The sequence below is a fragment of the Grammomys surdaster genome, unplaced genomic scaffold (genome assembly GCF_004785775.1).
Source record: "Grammomys surdaster isolate TR1022 unplaced genomic scaffold, NIH_TR_1.0 169, whole genome shotgun sequence".
In the NCBI taxonomy this organism is placed as follows: domain Eukaryota; kingdom Metazoa; phylum Chordata; class Mammalia; order Rodentia; family Muridae; genus Grammomys; species Grammomys surdaster.
In genome coordinates, this window is record NW_021604617.1 from 7,533,584 (window position 1) to 7,550,667 (window position 17,084).

Genomic DNA, 17,084 nt, shown 5'->3' on the forward strand with positions numbered 1-17,084 from the left:
GGAACTGGTGGGTCACAGGGGTCCCTGGCTCACCCAGTGTTACAGACGCAGCTAGTCTACCTGACACGAGAATCATGAGAATCCACCCTACATCCGGGTTTGCAGGACTAATAGCCTTCATCGAAAATGCCATTTCCATCCTCCTACTACTCTGACATGCAAGAAAACATGGAAGGTGAGCTGGGGAGGACAGAAGCCACCTACGCAGCCTGTCACCTCCTCCCTCTCTGCAGATCTCCACACACACTGAGAGGTGACTCATGTCTGATCCTGCTCCATCCACCCCACACCCTCATCCCCACACCCTCATCCCCACACCCTCTCAACAAAAGGACGAAGAGATGAAGGGTGTCCAAACCAGGAGCCAAGGAAACATACCTGCCAGGAACTGTCCCATTTGTGTCGGTGACTCCAGGATCAGGAGAGGAAACAACAGCAGGGAACTTGGGTACAGATCGGGTCGTAGTTGTGTCACTGGGTGAGTATTTTGTGGTAATAGGGACGGGAAGATCAGTCTGCCTTGTAGTAGGAATGATGTCATGAGTGGATGGATCTGGAGAACCTGCGAGAAGACACAGAAGGTAGGTAGATGAATGAGTGGATAGTTAATGGATAGGTGGGTGGGTGGGTGCATAGGTGGAGGGACAGAGACAGATGTATGTATGTATGTATGTATGTGTGTATGTATGAATGTATGTATAGATGTACATATGTATAGATGTATGTATGTGTGTATATGTATGTATGTGTGTGTGTATGTGTGTATGTGTGTATGGATGTATGTATGGATGGACTGATGGACAAATGGACAAATGAGTAGAAGAGAAATGGTGCAGTTGAGGGAAATGAACACAGTCATCCAAGAAGCAAAGTTTTCTTTTGCTAAAATCCAAAGAAACAGTATAAAGTCGTCCTGAGTCAGAGATAGTACAAAAGGAAGGAGAAAAGGAGGAAGGGTGGGAAGAGGCACGAGGAAGGACTTCTCGGGCCGTTGGAGTTGAGGGAATTCTCTCGCCTGCTGCAGCTCACGCTCCACCTGCCCCATCCTCTCCCTGACACCGTTCCCGCTGCCTCTGTAAGTCACATCACTCTCAAGTTGTCCTTTACTGGATATTGTGACTGAGCCCTGTCTTGGCTTGGCACAGACTGTCCTGGTTCTAGGAAGGGAGGCCTGTTCCTTTCCTCTCTGCTGTCCCTGACACATCCTCTGTTGCTTGCTGGGGATGCAGAGCCCAGCAAGGCACCGGCTCTTCCTCAGAGAATTCAGAAATTCATAGTGGGGACTTGTCAGTGCATGATCCCTCCAGAAATAACTCCAGAGACTTGTTCCTCATAAGCAAGTGCTGCTTCAGATCTACTGAGGCAGGGTCTGCATTTGAAACAAGGTCTTCATGTGGCTCATGCACACAGCAAGGCCTGAGATGCACATCGATGGTGCCAAGGCCACCACTGGCATCTTGGGAGGAGGAGGGTAGATTAAAAGAGACTTCCTAAGAAGAGAACATAACATCCATGGATTACAGTACTTACAGACAACCTGCAAGCCAGCAGGGCTGCGGCGTTCACAGCCCAGTCAACTCAAGGACATACACACACCACCCAGTTATATGGGCCACAAATGTATGGGACCAATGGATACCTACTGGTGTCAGCCTCAGGCCAGTCTGAGCCTGAGACCCAGACCTCAGATCACAGGCCTTATGTGCTGGCTGCATATGCAACTTCTTTTGGACAGCCTGCAGCTGCCCTCCAGACATATAACTAACTTGTAGGCACGTGCTTATGACACTACACCCATCACTTTTACCACCTCCAAGACCTCCTATGCAGCTTAGTTGGCACACAGCACTCAGCCTGTTTACTTATCGTGTGGCCAGCAGCCAGCAGCCAGCATGCCTACAAGACGACAGACTAGTTTAAAGTCTCCTGAGACTAGTTAACTTTAATCTAGCATAGAGGATTAGAACCATCCCTGCCTAAGATATGGACAGAGTGACTACAGTTACCCCCAGGTAAGGGAACAATCTCATGCAGCCAGTCACCCAACCCCCATCCCATTCTCCTGGGAGTCAGACTGATCTTAGACTTTCTTAGAGGCCTCGATAAAAAGACACAGGGAATGCAAGTTCTGTGTTCTTGCCCAGGAGCAATTTTGGCAAGGTTTGATCTGAGGCTCAGGTCAAAGCCTTGAAGGACTTAAGATTTTGGTTCCTGGCAACTTGGGAATCCCTACTGAGAAGACTGGAGTTGACAGTTCCGTGGCTGATGAGCACTAGGTCAAAGGCACACTTGAGCCTTCCTGTATTTGCTTTGTGCAATATCGTTTGATTAGATTCCTGCTGACTTTGCCTCGTTGTATAATAGATTTCTGCTGATGCTGTCCCATGTTTCCCCTGCAAATCACATAGAAGATGCTGTACTGCTTGTTTCTTGGATGGTGGGTTGGTTGGTTGGTTGGTTGGTTGGTTGGTTGGTTGGTTGGTTGATTTGAGACAAAATCTTACTACGTAGTTCTGGCTATCCTAGAGCCCCCTATATAAACCAGGCTGGTCTTAAACTCATAGGGCTGCCTCTTCCTCGCCAATACTGGAAATAATGGTGAGAGTTACCATGCCCAACTGATACTGTATTTCTTAATCAACTTGCTTGGCATAAAACATAGTTTGTACAAGGCCTCTTGAAGCCAACTTTTGTGTGTGTGTGTTGATTATTATTAATTATTATTATCATTATTATTTCTGATCCCCTGGTTCTCTCTTTGAGGTCACACTCCCACCAGCCATTTCTCTTCACAGCTGGTTGGTTACGATCTGAGAAGTTCTTCTCAGCAGAGTACCTATGGACAGCCAAGCAGCTGTGGATGGCAGAGTAGCTATGGTCAACAAAGCAGCTATGGGCAGTAGTGTCTCTCTTGTTATCCTGCTCAGACTGGATCCTACAGCCACTGAGTCAATAAAACCGAAGAAACAACACCCATGGGTGGCAAAGTTCATCCCCAGAAGACCATCCCAGTAGCATGGTTTTTTATGGGTGGGAGTCTGAATGGTTTCCTGGATCAGGAAAGAGACCGGAAAATGTGGGGATTTAGTCCTACAGGCATGAGTAGAGGTAGGCAGGGAGGAGATGGGTGGAAAGAGCGCTGGAGAGCGAGCTGGCTTCATTAAGCCTGGTGGATGAAGAGGCTGACCTTGGTTTATTATAGATCTCCCTATGAATCCTAACAAAAAGGCTCTGCCTGCCAACAATGCAATTCATATCCACAGATTAAATGGCAGTGAGATTCAGCTAATTTCTTTAAGCATTGTGAGATTGTTAGGATGAGAAAGAGAATGTGGCAACCCACTATGCACATCTACCTGGATACGGAAACAGGAAAACCTGCAAGGCATCCATGGTCTCCTAGGAAGATCTGCCAAACAGCCAGGGTTGCCATGGAGAGGCTTGATGGGCGATTTTTAAATAGGCAAACTTAAAAGTCTCCTGTTCATTGGAGGGCTGAGATAAGCCTCCAATGAACAGCATGTAGGGAAGTGTGCTACCCTCTGAAGGCAGACGGCTGCCACACTGCTCTGCAGAGATCCTGGAAGATCCATAGGTCAGTCACATATGCAGTCACGGGGGAATCAGGGAGCTTCCCTCCCTCTAGAAGGACTCTGAGGTACCAGAGAGAACCCCCTCTGGAGGAGGGACTGCCCGGCACTAAGCAAGAAACTGGCAATGTCCCAACCCCAGCTGTAGAAACTAGAACCTTGCCTGGAGGATAGAATATAGCCAATGTAAGTCTGAGCACAACCTCCCCGGCCCCTCCCACCACTCGATGGTGAGGTACACTTACATCGACCAATCCTGGCCATGTGGGCAGCTCTACCTCTCTACTCCACTCTGGTCCAACCGTCCACCTCTGTGTCCCTGGAGAATCTCCTGCACCTAATTTCTCCTCCCACCATCCCTCTCTCTCTCCAGAATTTCCACCCTCCACTTTCTGTCTAGCTATTGGCTGTCAGTTATTTATTGCAGCCAATTGGATACCATTCTAGACTCCCTTAGACAGGTGAGAAAGAGCTGGATATTTACAAAATGGAAAACCTGGTAATGGACCATAGAAACACCAATACCAGAATCCTGCCAATATTCAGATCTGTACAGAAATAACACTTGAATATACAGAGACACACCTTCACAATGTACAGTGTCTCCATTCATGTCTGGCCCACCTCTCTCTATCCTCTCCCCACACACTTCATGGTCACTCACCCTTGGTCACCACCAGGTGGACAGGATGGAAGAGCAGAACAGGGTCGTTGGGTGGATGATAAATCACACAACGATACAATCCAGAGTCTGTCACTTGAAGGTCAGTCATTTGAACAAGTAACATGGCTTCAGTAGGGTCATCTTTCAGGATGTACTTCCCCTTGTGGACTTCACTGGGTCTTGTAGAGGACCTCTCTGTGACCACCAGAGTCAAAGGTTCCTTCCCAGCTGGTAGCTTCTGCCAAGCCTTCCGGCTGCTGGCATACTTCATGATGTTGAAAGGACAGCTCACTGTCAAGGTCTGGCCCTCAACTAGGTCATACCTTTCTTCATCTGGGACAATGGCAGCTTGGACTTCTATAAACAGAAAAAAGAGAAACAGGTTCTGGAGAGAATGATGTCTGTCCAAACTCTCCACTGGGAAGGAATTCTTTGCTGTTTGTTTTAGTACAAGAGCTAATAATTTGTGGTCCCTGGAAATCAAACTTGAAAAATAACGCTTTTGTGAGTATGTGCTATTGTGTGTGTGTGTGCATGTGCATATTCCTGTCCTGCCCAGGGGCCAACCTCAGGTATTGATCGAACCTCACAATACTATCATTTAGCTGTCTCTTTTTCCCAAGGTCTTTTTTTTACATGGAACTGGACGGGGCTGTCGTCTGCTCAGTGAGTCTCAGGGGTCCAGCTCTTTCTGACACCCTAGTGCCAGGATTAGCAATGTGCCTGGCTTTTTTACGTGGCTTCTGCGGATCAAACTCGTGCCCTCACGCTTGTGTGGCAGCACTTCACTAGCTCTGAATGACCCTTTAGAGAGATGAAACCGCCTGACTGGACACAGGAATGACCAGTGCATGATGGGAGAGAAACCCTGTGGAAAGGCACTTTCCAAGGTAAAGACTGGATACAAAGACATTCTCCAAGCACAAAATGATGCCTAGGAAGTTTGGGTGGCTCTATCTCAGTCAGGACAGAGACTATCCATTCAGGAGACACCAAGAAAGCATCAAGAAAAAGAAGTAAAATAAGGCACCCCGGGCATGATGGATGAGAATTCCACCCTTGGGGCATCATTTCCTCCCTTCTTTGAGTAACAAAGCGCTCTCCCCTTTCTCAGCATTGCCAGCCATCCTCTATGGGTCAGCTGATGTGCCCGTCTGCTGTCTCAAGGACATATCCATGAGGAGGCTTAACGGATCAAAGCAACCCTAAAACCCTGGCCACAGATTGGTTTAGGAATGGGTGTGAGACTAGGACGAGCCAATCAAAACCTGCTCTGTGACTGTTCAAACCCTTATGTCGAGGTTGATGGTCTGCAGGGTGTGAAATTCCATTGCTATAGGAATTGCTGCCTGAGAATGAGCCAGACAGGCAGATGGAAACTGGAGGCGGGGAGGGACTAACAACTGAGTTGTGGCCCTAGCTGTGTTTGCAAGTCAGCACAGCTGGATTCCCTGGTACCTAAGGCAATAAATCAATCACAGCCATGTTTTTGACTAGGTGTAAGACCCCTCCCTTTGGGTGTCAGGAGTCCCCCCCACTGGGTGTCAGGTGCCCCCCCCCCAAGTATCAGGTGTCCCCCATTGGTTGTCAAGTGTCCCTCACTAGATGTCAGGTGTCCCCCTCCACTGAGTGTCAGGTGTCCTCCACTGGGGGCAGGTGTTGGAAAACAATTTCAGTTGTTATAAACAGAAACATGAATGTCTGGACATCATTCTCCAACAAAGGCACTGACTGAATGCCAGATCAGTGAGTTGGCCTTTCACTTCCCCAGACTTCTGCTGTTGTTCTTACTACAACTTCCACACAAGAACACACACACACACACACGCACACACACACACACGCACATGGACACATGCATGCAGATACACACATGAACACACTCACACATGCACTCAAGCACAAGCATGCATGCACACATGCACATATATACACACACACACATGTACACATGCACACACATGTACATATGCACATGCATACACTCACACTTGTAAGTAAGCACATGTACACACACATGTATATGTACACACACATGAACATACATACACACTCGAAATGCACACTCACACATGCACTCAAGCACACATGCACACATGCACACATGCATACACCATGAACACGTGCACCTACACACACATATACATAATCACATGCACACATACACACATACATGCATACATGTACACACACTCAAGCGCAAGCATGCACGCACATGTGCACATGTACACACATATGTACACGTGCACACACTTTCACACACAGACACACATATACACTTGCAATGCACACACATATACACTCATGCACAAGCACACATGCACATACCATGCACACATGCACACACCATGCACGCATGCACAGACTCCTGCTGCCATGTACCACCCACACAGGCCAAGACTTACCACTTTAGTCGAGCCCTTGCCTGCCCACACAGGATGTCAGGCTCCAGAAGGCTTGCTCCACCCTCATCTGGCCTTGGTAAGACTCAGCTCAAGCCCCCATGGGGGATTCTGGAGGTGAGCCTGGCTCAAAGGCCAGTTAGATCTCTAAGGAATCCTTGTCAACAGGCTTCCCGGCATCCCCCCATCCCCACTGTGATGCTGCCACCAGTAATCTCAGAACTGGGGAGGTCGAAGTAGGCTCATCAGGAAAAAGTTCTAGATAACCCTCAGCTACATAATAAATTTGAGGTCAGCCTGGGCTACGTGAGGTCCTGTCTCAGAAAAATATAAAAGTGTTAAGAGAAGCAGAGGGTAGCAGAAAGTCCACATCTGCACAGACAGGCCAGCAGAGGCCCAGGGCTTTGTTGAATCCATTTTGGTCATTTCATCACAGGATGTCTGAGGCACCCTTCGTGACAGACACGTGGACTCCACCCTGAGTTGTCATCACGGAAGTCCTGACTCACTGAAATGTTACAGATGAAGCCACAGGGCTGAGGGCTGGGCCAGCCTCGATCAGCACATGTGAGAGCTTCAGCGTTCGCTGAAGAGCTGGGATCACAACCTCCATGAGGAGCCTTCTGTTCATACTTTTGGCTTTTAATCTAGCAGATTAGAAGATTTGCTGGCCCAAGGTAACCCTGGGAAATATCCTTTAAATGAATTACATCTTTGAGATCTAATGGACTGTCTACATCTAAAGCACCAGGGGGGAGTAGAAGAAAAAACATTTCAACATGAAATAATATTCATGTGGCTGGACATAATGGGCCCACACATCTTTAATTCAGCATTAGGGAGACAGAGCCAGAATGATCACTAGGTGAGTTTGAGGCTAGCCTGATCTACATAGACAGTTCCAGGTCAGCCAGGGATCCACAGAGAGACTCTATCTCAAAAACACACATATGTTATTCAGCTCATGCCACACGTGGATTGGCTGGATCTGCTGGCTTAGTAGTGCCATCTGTAATCAGAATACACAAGAAGCTGAGGCAGGAGGACCACCAGTTCAAAGACAACTGGGTTATAAAGTGTGACCCTGTCCTACTCAGTCATTGTGCCCATTGAAGGATCTGTATGTCTCTGACATCAAAATGCACAGAGTCTGGGAAGCAACTGCCTGGCAGACAGGAGGTCCTGGATCCCATCCTCAGGACTGAAAAATAAAAAGCAATTAAGAGCATTTGCTGCTCTTGCAGAGGACCAAGGTTTGGTTCTCAGCATCTCAGCATCTGTGTGGCATCTCACAGCTCCAGTTCCACGGGAATCTGATGCTACCTTCTGGCCTCCTCAGGTATGAGATATGTATGTGATACATACATACATGCATGCAAACACTTACACATATAAAATAAAAATTATTTTTTAAAGAATATAGCCAGAAAAAAAAACCCAAGCATAGAGCACCTGCCTCCCTAACTCACCCTCCTCTATCTCTGCTCATTGGGCTCAGGGTCTGATTGTCTGAGCTCAGGTGAAGCTTGGTCCCAAGTGAGCAGTCTGTGGCCCTGTGTTTGACGGCCGTATGCTTTAGAACAATAGTTCTCAACCTTCCTAAGGTTGCCACCCTTTCATGCAGTTCATTAAGTGGTGGTGACCACCAATGATAAAATTACTTAGTTGCTACTTTATAACTGTAATTTTGCTACTGGTATGAACTGTAATGTAAATTTCTATTTTCCAATGGTGGTCTTAGGAGAGATGCCTGTGGAAAGCTCATTCGACCCCTAGCCTAGGGGTCGGGACCCACAGGTTGAGAACCATGGCTTCAGCGCTTCAGTGGGAGAGAGCATCAAGGGCTTAGAGAGACCCCTTAGTTGGCAAAGTGCTTGCTGTGTAGGCATGAAGACCTGAGTTTGATCTCTAATGCACATGTGAAATGCCTAGTACAGCAGTGCACACATCTGTTCCAGCAGCAGGAAGGGAGACACAAGCAGGTCCTCGGGGAATACTGGCCAGCTGGCCTAACAAACAAGCTAACTCCAGGCTCAATGAAAATCTCAGGAACAATATAAATCCAGGTGTAGCAATGAATACTTTTAATGTCAGTAATCAGAAGCAGAGAAGCAGGGCTCGATAGAGGTCCAGCCTGGTCTAGACCAAAAAAAGAAGAAAGAGCTGGGTAGTGGCGGTTCACACCTTTAGTAACAGCACTTGGGAGGCAGAAACAGGTGGATTTCTGAGTTCAAGGCCAGCCTGGTCTACGGAGTGAGTTCCAGGACAGCCAGAGCTACACAGAAAAACCCTGTCTCAAGGGGGAAAATGAGGAAGGCACCCAATGCCAACCTGTGACGCACACACGAGTGCACACACACACATACACACACACACACACACACACGAACAGCTACTTGCTCCCACCTCCCGCCTTCCTTACCTGAGACAAAGAACACCCACAGCAGTCCCCAGAACCCAGCCTTCCTCATCTTTCAAGCTGAACTCCAACTGCTTCTGTGGGCTGCTGGGACAGCTTTAAGACACCCTGTACCCAGACTCTCTGGAAAGTTTCACAACAGGACGTGAGCCCATTCCTGGGAGGTACGGCACTGTCACTGGCCACCCTGGCCTGCTGACGTCAGTAGGAGAGTTTAGGGGACCAGTGCTCAAACCTCAGTTAAACCTCTAGGAACCTCAGTTTCCTTTTCTCTGAAAATTATTTTTTTTTTTATTTTAGTAATTTTGGGGGTGGGGAGTGTAGAATCACCCCCAGCCAATTAGTTCCTGAGTAATTGGGACAGGGACCTGTCGGACCTTTTCAACAAGCTTTAAAGCCCTAGAACCTGGCAGATATTCATATATTTTTAGCCCCCTGTGCGATTTTGCTATTTTCCAGCCATGGGCCCTGAGTTACTTGCCACCGTCCAGCCTGGGCTGCTTCTGCTATCTGTCTGTCCTCAGGGCAAACTTCTCTTGGTCACTTGCCCATGATGCATCCTGCCTCAGGGTGACCTTCTCTCCTTTCTCCCTTGTAGTCCCTACCTGAGACACATTACACACACACACACACTACATTCTCCCACAGACACACACAGACACACACACACTATATTCCCCCACAGACACACACACACAAACATACTACATTCCCACCCACACACTACATTCTTCATACACACACACACACACACTTTACTCCCCTGCACACAGACACACACAGACACACAGACACACACACTCCATTCTCCTACACACACACACACTTCATTCCCCTACACACACACACACACACACACACTACATTCCACACATACAACCCAATGCCCATGCTCGGACGTACTCCGACACACATGCTGCCATCCTATCTCCTCTGCCCTGTCATAGGCTCCAGCTTTTTATTAACCAGACAGAGATAATTGGCGAGCATTCTTTACAGTACAGTGGACATTATTACAATGCCCACATCCGGACTGTCACCTGATCTTGGAGTACAGAGCTCAGCTTCTGGATACATAGCGCCCAAGACCAATCCTAACACTTTCTGTTCTGTGTTTTGACTGGTTGATTTTTTTTGTTTCAGTTATTGTTTGTTTGCTTGTTTGTTTTTGTTTGTTTTTGCACAGTCTCTCTATGTAGCTCTGGCAGTTCTGGAAGTCACTCTGTAGACCAGGCTACCACAGAAATCACAGAGATGTACCTGCCTCTGATTCCCTAGTGCTGGATTTAAAGGCACCACTGAAGCAATTAACCTTTTCAATCACACAAACGATAGTTTTGTTAGTTTTTATTCAGAGGTTTTGCAGTGTAACCCAGGCAGACTTTTGGTTTGCCCATCCTCCGTGCTGAGGTGGCCGGGACAAGCCTATCTGCTTGCTCTCGGCCTCAGAAAATTTTAGTGAGAATAACTGTAGTCAGCTCCTGCCCTGCCCCAACATCCATCTCAAACACAAGACCAGCTTTCTCACTTCAGAAACAGGAATTTGTCACCTCTGACACGGTTTCCAACACTTCATAACATTTCAGTTCCTCAACACGCTGAATTTAATTTCCTCTTGTGGTCACCCTTGTCAGGGTAACTAGACACAACCTGCTTGGCTGACTCTACCGATACATTCGGGTTAACTGATGGACACCAGAGCAACTGTGATCTCCTTCAGGGACGGGTAGGCATCCCACTGCAAACCATAACTGCACACTGCCCTCCAGACGGGCAGCCCGCAGATTCATTTTTCAGAAATGCCAATCATAGCCATCAACACATGGTCATCCCTGCATGGCAGCCATACACCAGCACCTATGGCACTTGCTAGAGCAATCACCCCCTTTGTAACTAATAAGTTCATCGATCTGTCATTCCAGATCAAAACCTCGGGTCTTTTCATCACCAGCACCTTAGAGTCTCAGAGCGACGGGTGATGATGGTGATGATGGTGATGATGGTGATGATGGTGATGATGGTGATGATGGTGATGATGGTGAAGGTAGCATCTCAGTGGTCGAGCACTTGTCTGGCTTGTCCAAAGCTCTGAATTCCATTCCCAGCCCTGAAATAAACAAATTGATCATACCGGTGGATGCTGACCCTGACCCTTCAAAAGCAGATAAAGACACCCTGCAAAGGGAAATGACTGTCAGGGAGGGATGGAGTGGGGTGAGACGGGGTGAGGTTGGGTGAGGGTACAACAAACAGTGAAGTCATTGCGGGATTTTCAAGTGACAATAAAGATAAAAATGTCAAGATCAAAATGAACAGGAGACTCCTGAATACCGCAAGACCGGCTGGTCATGTGATTTTCGGGGTGGGTGGGTGGGTGGGGAGGAAGACTTTATTCACTGAGAAATGCATTCTTCCCCTAAGAAGAGAAATGTGTGGAGTTGACGCTAACTAGTGGTGAATAGCACTGGCTGCTCTCCCAGAGGATCTGGGTTCTGTTCCCAGCGCCGTGTCTAGAGGCTCACAACCTATAACTCTGTTCCACAGGATCTCTGGCCTCAGCAAGCGGTGGCACATGTGTGGAGGTCAGCTCTGTCCTTCCACCACGCAGATCCCAGTGACTGGACTCAGGTCCTCAGACTCAGTGGCAAGGACCTTTACCTGATGAGGCTTACTTTCTATACTTGTGATTCAGTTGGGAATTCGAGCTGGGCCTGGTGACATGAATCTTTAATCCCAACACTTGAAAGACAGAGACCGAGTAGGTCACTGTAAGTTTGAGGCCAGCCTCAAACATAGCAAGTTCCAGGAAGACCAGGGCTATAGATGAGCCCTAAGCACAGTGGAAGCTGGTGTCGGTCATCTCAGCGCTAAGGAGGGGAGGGAAGCAGGATCAGAAGTTCAAGATCACCCTTGACCACATAGGGATTTCCAGGCCTGTCTCAAAATCAACAAGCTGCTAGCTCCTCAGTCCTTCCTTCCGCTCAGCTCTCAGTACCCTGTGTCACGGCCTCCATGGGGGTAGTGTGTGGGCCACAGGCCAAAAATATTTTGCTGCTACCCAAAAGCTGCCTGGGTCCAAGCAGAAGCATGTTGCCGTGTCCCTTATTGCCACCCTCACGGAGGCCTCCCTCCTTTGTCCCCATGAAGGAAGAGAATTCCTTCTTACCATTGGTTTACAACGTCATGAGTGTGTTATGGACAACCTCAATGCCCACCGGGACCTGGATATCAGCGAAATGAAATTCCAGGCGATGAGAGAGCTCACAGGCATTGCCGTATGGAACCCACGTGAGCCCTGAGCAGCAGAAGCAGCTGCAGCTGCACAAGCTCTGAGAGCAAACCAGCCCCAAGGATGAGCTTCTGCCCAAATACAGGCCCCTCCACATGGCTGAGCTCCCCAAGGAACAGGACCACCTCCCAAGAGGCTCTGTACCATGGTGAGCCGCTCCTTGGATGCTCAGCCCTGAACTGCAGCACCCAGTTGGGCCTCTGGGACTAGCTGGACCATCACCCCTCATAGTCTCTGCAGCTAGAGAACATCTGAATGTTTCCTCATCTCTGGTCCTACCCCTAGGGTATCTTGAGTAATGCCTCTCCATCTCTGGTCTTGGCCCTAGGACACCACCACTGCCATCACCACCGCCACCACCCCCGCCTTAGTATAAGCTTGTACTTCTTAGAAGCTTTGCAACTTAGACGTGACATCAGAGCACTAGGGATAGACACGTTCTCTAGAGTTCCCAGTGAAGCTGAAAATGTATCGGCTTGTGTTCTCATACCAATGATGTTACCCAAAAACCTGTGTACATTGTCCTGCACATAGGCTAAAGGAAGCCTGCCTGGTGCCAATTGGCCCTGATTAGGAAATAAAGTTGCCAGTAGCCAATGGCTGAGCAGGGAGACATAGGTGAGACTTTTAGATTCCCAGGCAAGAAACACAGGAGAGGGAGAAGAGAAACCTCGATAAGAAGGGTGTAAGACAGACCACACTGGAAAACTGCAGGAGGGTGAGATGGCCGAAATGTAGGTGCAAGGGGAAAACGATCCCAGGGGACTGCCCACAAAGATAAAATATAGATTTAGTAAGTGTCAACTCAGAAATAAAGGAGGGGAGAGTGTGCTAGCCTTGGGGAGGTTTGGAAGTGCCCAACCATTGCCCCGCTTAGGACATATGAAAAAATAAGCTGATGTGTGTGTGTCTTTCATTCATGAATCCAAGCATTCATGAGGGAGGATTTGGGTTATAGATAAACTTTACAGGGTTGATTGAGTCTGCACCTGATGTCTCTGTTATGACTGTTGGTATCAGGCTCCAAACCCAGTGACATCACATCTAGGTGACAATCACCACACATTCCCAGAATCCACTTGGCTCACCTCCCACCTTTAGCTTTGAGAGGCTACATCACTATCCATATAAATAGGCAGAGCACCCTGATCTCTCTCTCTTTCTTCCCCCCGCCCCCCGTTCTTGCCATCACCTTTGCCCTTATCTCCTGAATAAACCTCACATGGAACTGTTTGGCCTGGTGTGATCTGTCGTGAGCTGCACATCGAACAACAATAACGATAGAAGAATGGCTATCTGAATGGTCTGTTATAGAGGTAAATTCAACCCTGATAGGATTAGGAGCTAGGAGCTGTAATGACAGTAAATACAGTACTACAAAGTTAAATGCATAGCCCAGTAAAGTGCTACAAAGTTACAATGCATAGTCCAGTTGCCATAATGACAGAAAATAAAGTGTTACAAAGTTACAATGTCCAGTTGTCACAAATGGCTGTTCTACCAACCTTGTGTTACTCATGTAATCTTTGGAGGAAAGACTTTTATCAACAAGCTCTTTTTCTTTCTGGATTTTTTTCTCCCTCTATTTTTTTTTTTAATTAAAGAGATATCTGGTAAAAGGATGGAGATTGTTAGTTGTTTTAGGAAATGTTAATGCCACCATGTGGCTAATGGGAGCTTTACAGCCTGCTTTACCTACGCCTACAGCTATTCCTAAAGATCGGCCGTCAATAGATTTGGATTTAAGACATAGGCTGTCTGCAGATCTTCTCTCTTCTCTGTTCCCCAAGATCCAATCCCCCAGTCTCATGCCCAGTTCCACAGTAGAAAACCTGTGACAGCCTTCCCTGCCACCTGCTCACATCTCCTGTGAATCCCACAGATCTTCTGCTTCTATCCCTCTTCCAACTTGATGCTTTATCCCAGTCATCGACCTGCAGACACCCTCTATTGTGTTATCAAGGGCATTCTGGGCAGGGCAACAAGTAGACTGAAGGTGGATCCACACCTCTCCTACTGCTGCTCCAGTCCCAACCCTCCCACCCCCAATCTCATCCCCAGATCTATAGCAGAAAACCTACCTCAGTCTCTCTTTCCTCCTGACCCCATCCCTAATGAGTTACAAAGATTTTTCTCCCCAAATCTTTCTTCTCCCCATTCATCCTATCCTCCCAGCCTCCAACACCAGCAGAACTCCATTGTTAATGGTAAAGCTCTGAACTTCAGAAGTCTAAACACAAGCAGAGCAAAGAAAGGAATCTGGAACATTTCCCGTTCCTTTTATAGACCTTAAAGCACTTTCTTATCATTATTTAAGCTTTCACATTCTTCAACCATCATAACTTGCATTTACCAATCTTAAAATAGCTTCCTAGACTCTAAAACATTTTCTCAGACCCTCACAAGTTAAACTTCCTTATTTTCAGACCATACATAAGCTGGTTAACAAGACAGACTGTGTATATACCTAGTAGTAGCCCCTCTTAGCGAGTGAAGCCTGTGGTCTGACTTTTATACTTGAAGGGAATTGAGAAGGCAGCTAAAGCCTTAGTTTCTGCTGTTTAATTGATAATTCTTTCATTAGTTTAGTCTTTAAATGCATCAGATACATAAGAATAAATTTTACCTGAATAAGCATGAAGCACAGAGCAAGCAGCTTCCAAATCTATTAAAAATGACAGACTTACCAGCTACCTTGACAGTCATCCTAGGTTCTTCTGTGGCTGGTGGGGACATCAGTCTTTGGCCACCAGGCCTAAAAGATCTGACAGACTTTCCTGTGAAACAGGAACTTAGGGGGGAACTAGTCTATCTTGTATAGCAAAGTGAGGCAAGCAACTCCCCAGTATTCTGCTTGTCCATAGTTGAAACCGTGTGCTGTCGTCAGTTGAGGTAAAGGGCAGTCTTTTGCCCAATGGCCAGCTTTGCCACATTTCTAGGTGAAGGTTCTTCTGGGTCCATCATCTTGTTTGTAGGAGATTAGGGGTGCTGCCAATAGCTGAAATGTCTATTAGAAAAGGTGTTTTTATTGAAACATTTAAAATTCCATGTTCTGCACATCTCTGAAGTGTTTGAGACTCACCTATCTACCTAAAATATATCTAAACAAACATTGCTTGTTTTTAGCTATGTACTTTGAATATGTAAACAAAAGGCTTAATAAAGCTTATCACTGTAATTAATTGTATCAGTTCTTCTAGACAAATATTACTGTGAACCTGAGTGGACCTTAGGAGTTTATGAATCTTGATTAAAGATAAAGAATCTAGATTTAAAAATACTTTATTTATCAAACATCTTGTTACTTCTCTGAATTTTTGAGCAGCTTGGTATTGAGCAACTTAGCAAAGACATAAGTAGCCAGTAATACATTGTAGTGGTAAATTTTCCCCAAAAGTTGGGAGGAGCTAAGGTAGGAGGAGTAAGGAGAGGAAGAGAAGGAAGAGGGGGAGCAAGGCGAGGGAGAAAGAGATATAGGAGCCGTGGATGACCATGCATGTATTGAGAGTAGTCCTGGGTAACAATTTATATCTTAAGGTTAGATATTGGGACACACCTCTAATTGTGTGAGCATCTTGTTAATTGAGTATTATCAAACATATAAAGCTTTTGGATAACCATTAAACATTAGAGTCTCATTTCTACAAGGTACTGCATGGATGGTGGGATGGTCTTGGCTCAGCCCAACCTTGTGGAGACAGTGTGGAATATTGGCAGAGCCATCTCCCACGCTGGTGTCTCGTGGGTGACAGGGCTGGTGTCTCTGGCCTCCTGAGCTGGTGGACTGAGCCAGCGGCCTGAGCCAAGCAGCAGTGAGAATACGCCTCTGCAGCTCGAGGCCACAGGCCTTGTCTAGTTGGAAAGATGGCATCTAATTAAGAACAAGCAAGATCGGGTGCTGCCATTATTAAAATATTACTGCAACAAAGTGGTACCCATCATGGGGCACAAACTCACTAGAAATTTAAGTCTATTTCACCTGAGAGTAAAAGTTGTATTTTGCCGGGTGGTGGTGGTGCACGCCTCTAATCCCAGCACTTGGGAGGCAGAGGCAGGTGGATTTCTGAGTTCAAGGCCAGCCTGGTCTACAGAGTGAGTTCCAGGATAGCCAGGGCTACACAGAGAAACCCTGTCTCAAAAAAACAAAAACAAAAAACAAAACAAACAAACAAAAAAATGTTTTAAAAAAATTTTTTTTTTTTTTTATAGAAAGTGAGTGAATAAGCGCTGAGACAAGTCACTTGACTCCTAGAACAGGAACTAAACAAAGAAACCACAGGCTGATGTCCCCTGCTGTAGAAAAACACAGGTTGCTTTTTGTTAAGAATAGGAGGAAGTAGCTTACTTCTAGGGCAGAGAGATTTGAACTCTGAATTAAAATTGAGATTATTTGTTTTTAAGATAGATTTAGAAACAGTTTTATCGGATTCATGTGGGAATTTTCGACTGTAGTTTGGAACTAAGATAGAGAAATTGACACTGACTTTAGAGTAGAGAGTACAGTGTATAGAGGCTGTTCTGGAGTAGAGAGCCGAACAGATAGCTGGTGTAAATAAAAAACTGTTCTGACAGAGAGCCGAACAGAAAGATAGTGTAAACCAGGTGTATTCAGATGATATAAAGTTATATTGCCTCACGGGAGACTCAGGTTCTGTCTAACATGGGCCTCATGGGAATTCTGGGTTCATTTCCTGCTTGACAAAATAGGAAAGGCCTAAGA

The 17,084-nt window shown here is 46.8% G+C and overlaps 1 protein-coding gene across 1 annotated transcript; it reads right to left on the bottom strand.

Annotated features, from left to right (window-relative positions):
• Nucleotides 1–306: 306 nt before the first annotated feature.
• LOC114620574 (triggering receptor expressed on myeloid cells 1-like) lies at nucleotides 307–15,161 on the bottom strand. The gene is made up of 5 exons (XM_028766691.1): nucleotides 15,052–15,161; nucleotides 11,030–11,182; nucleotides 4,255–4,611; nucleotides 379–562; nucleotides 307–319 (listed from the first exon to the last, which is right to left on the bottom strand). Exons 3-5 carry the CDS (start codon nucleotides 4,523–4,525, stop codon nucleotides 307–309), a joined length of 468 nt encoding a protein of 155 aa, XP_028622524.1. The 5' UTR covers nucleotides 4,526–4,611; nucleotides 11,030–11,182; nucleotides 15,052–15,161.
• Between the last annotated feature and the right edge of the window lie 1,923 nt (nucleotides 15,162–17,084).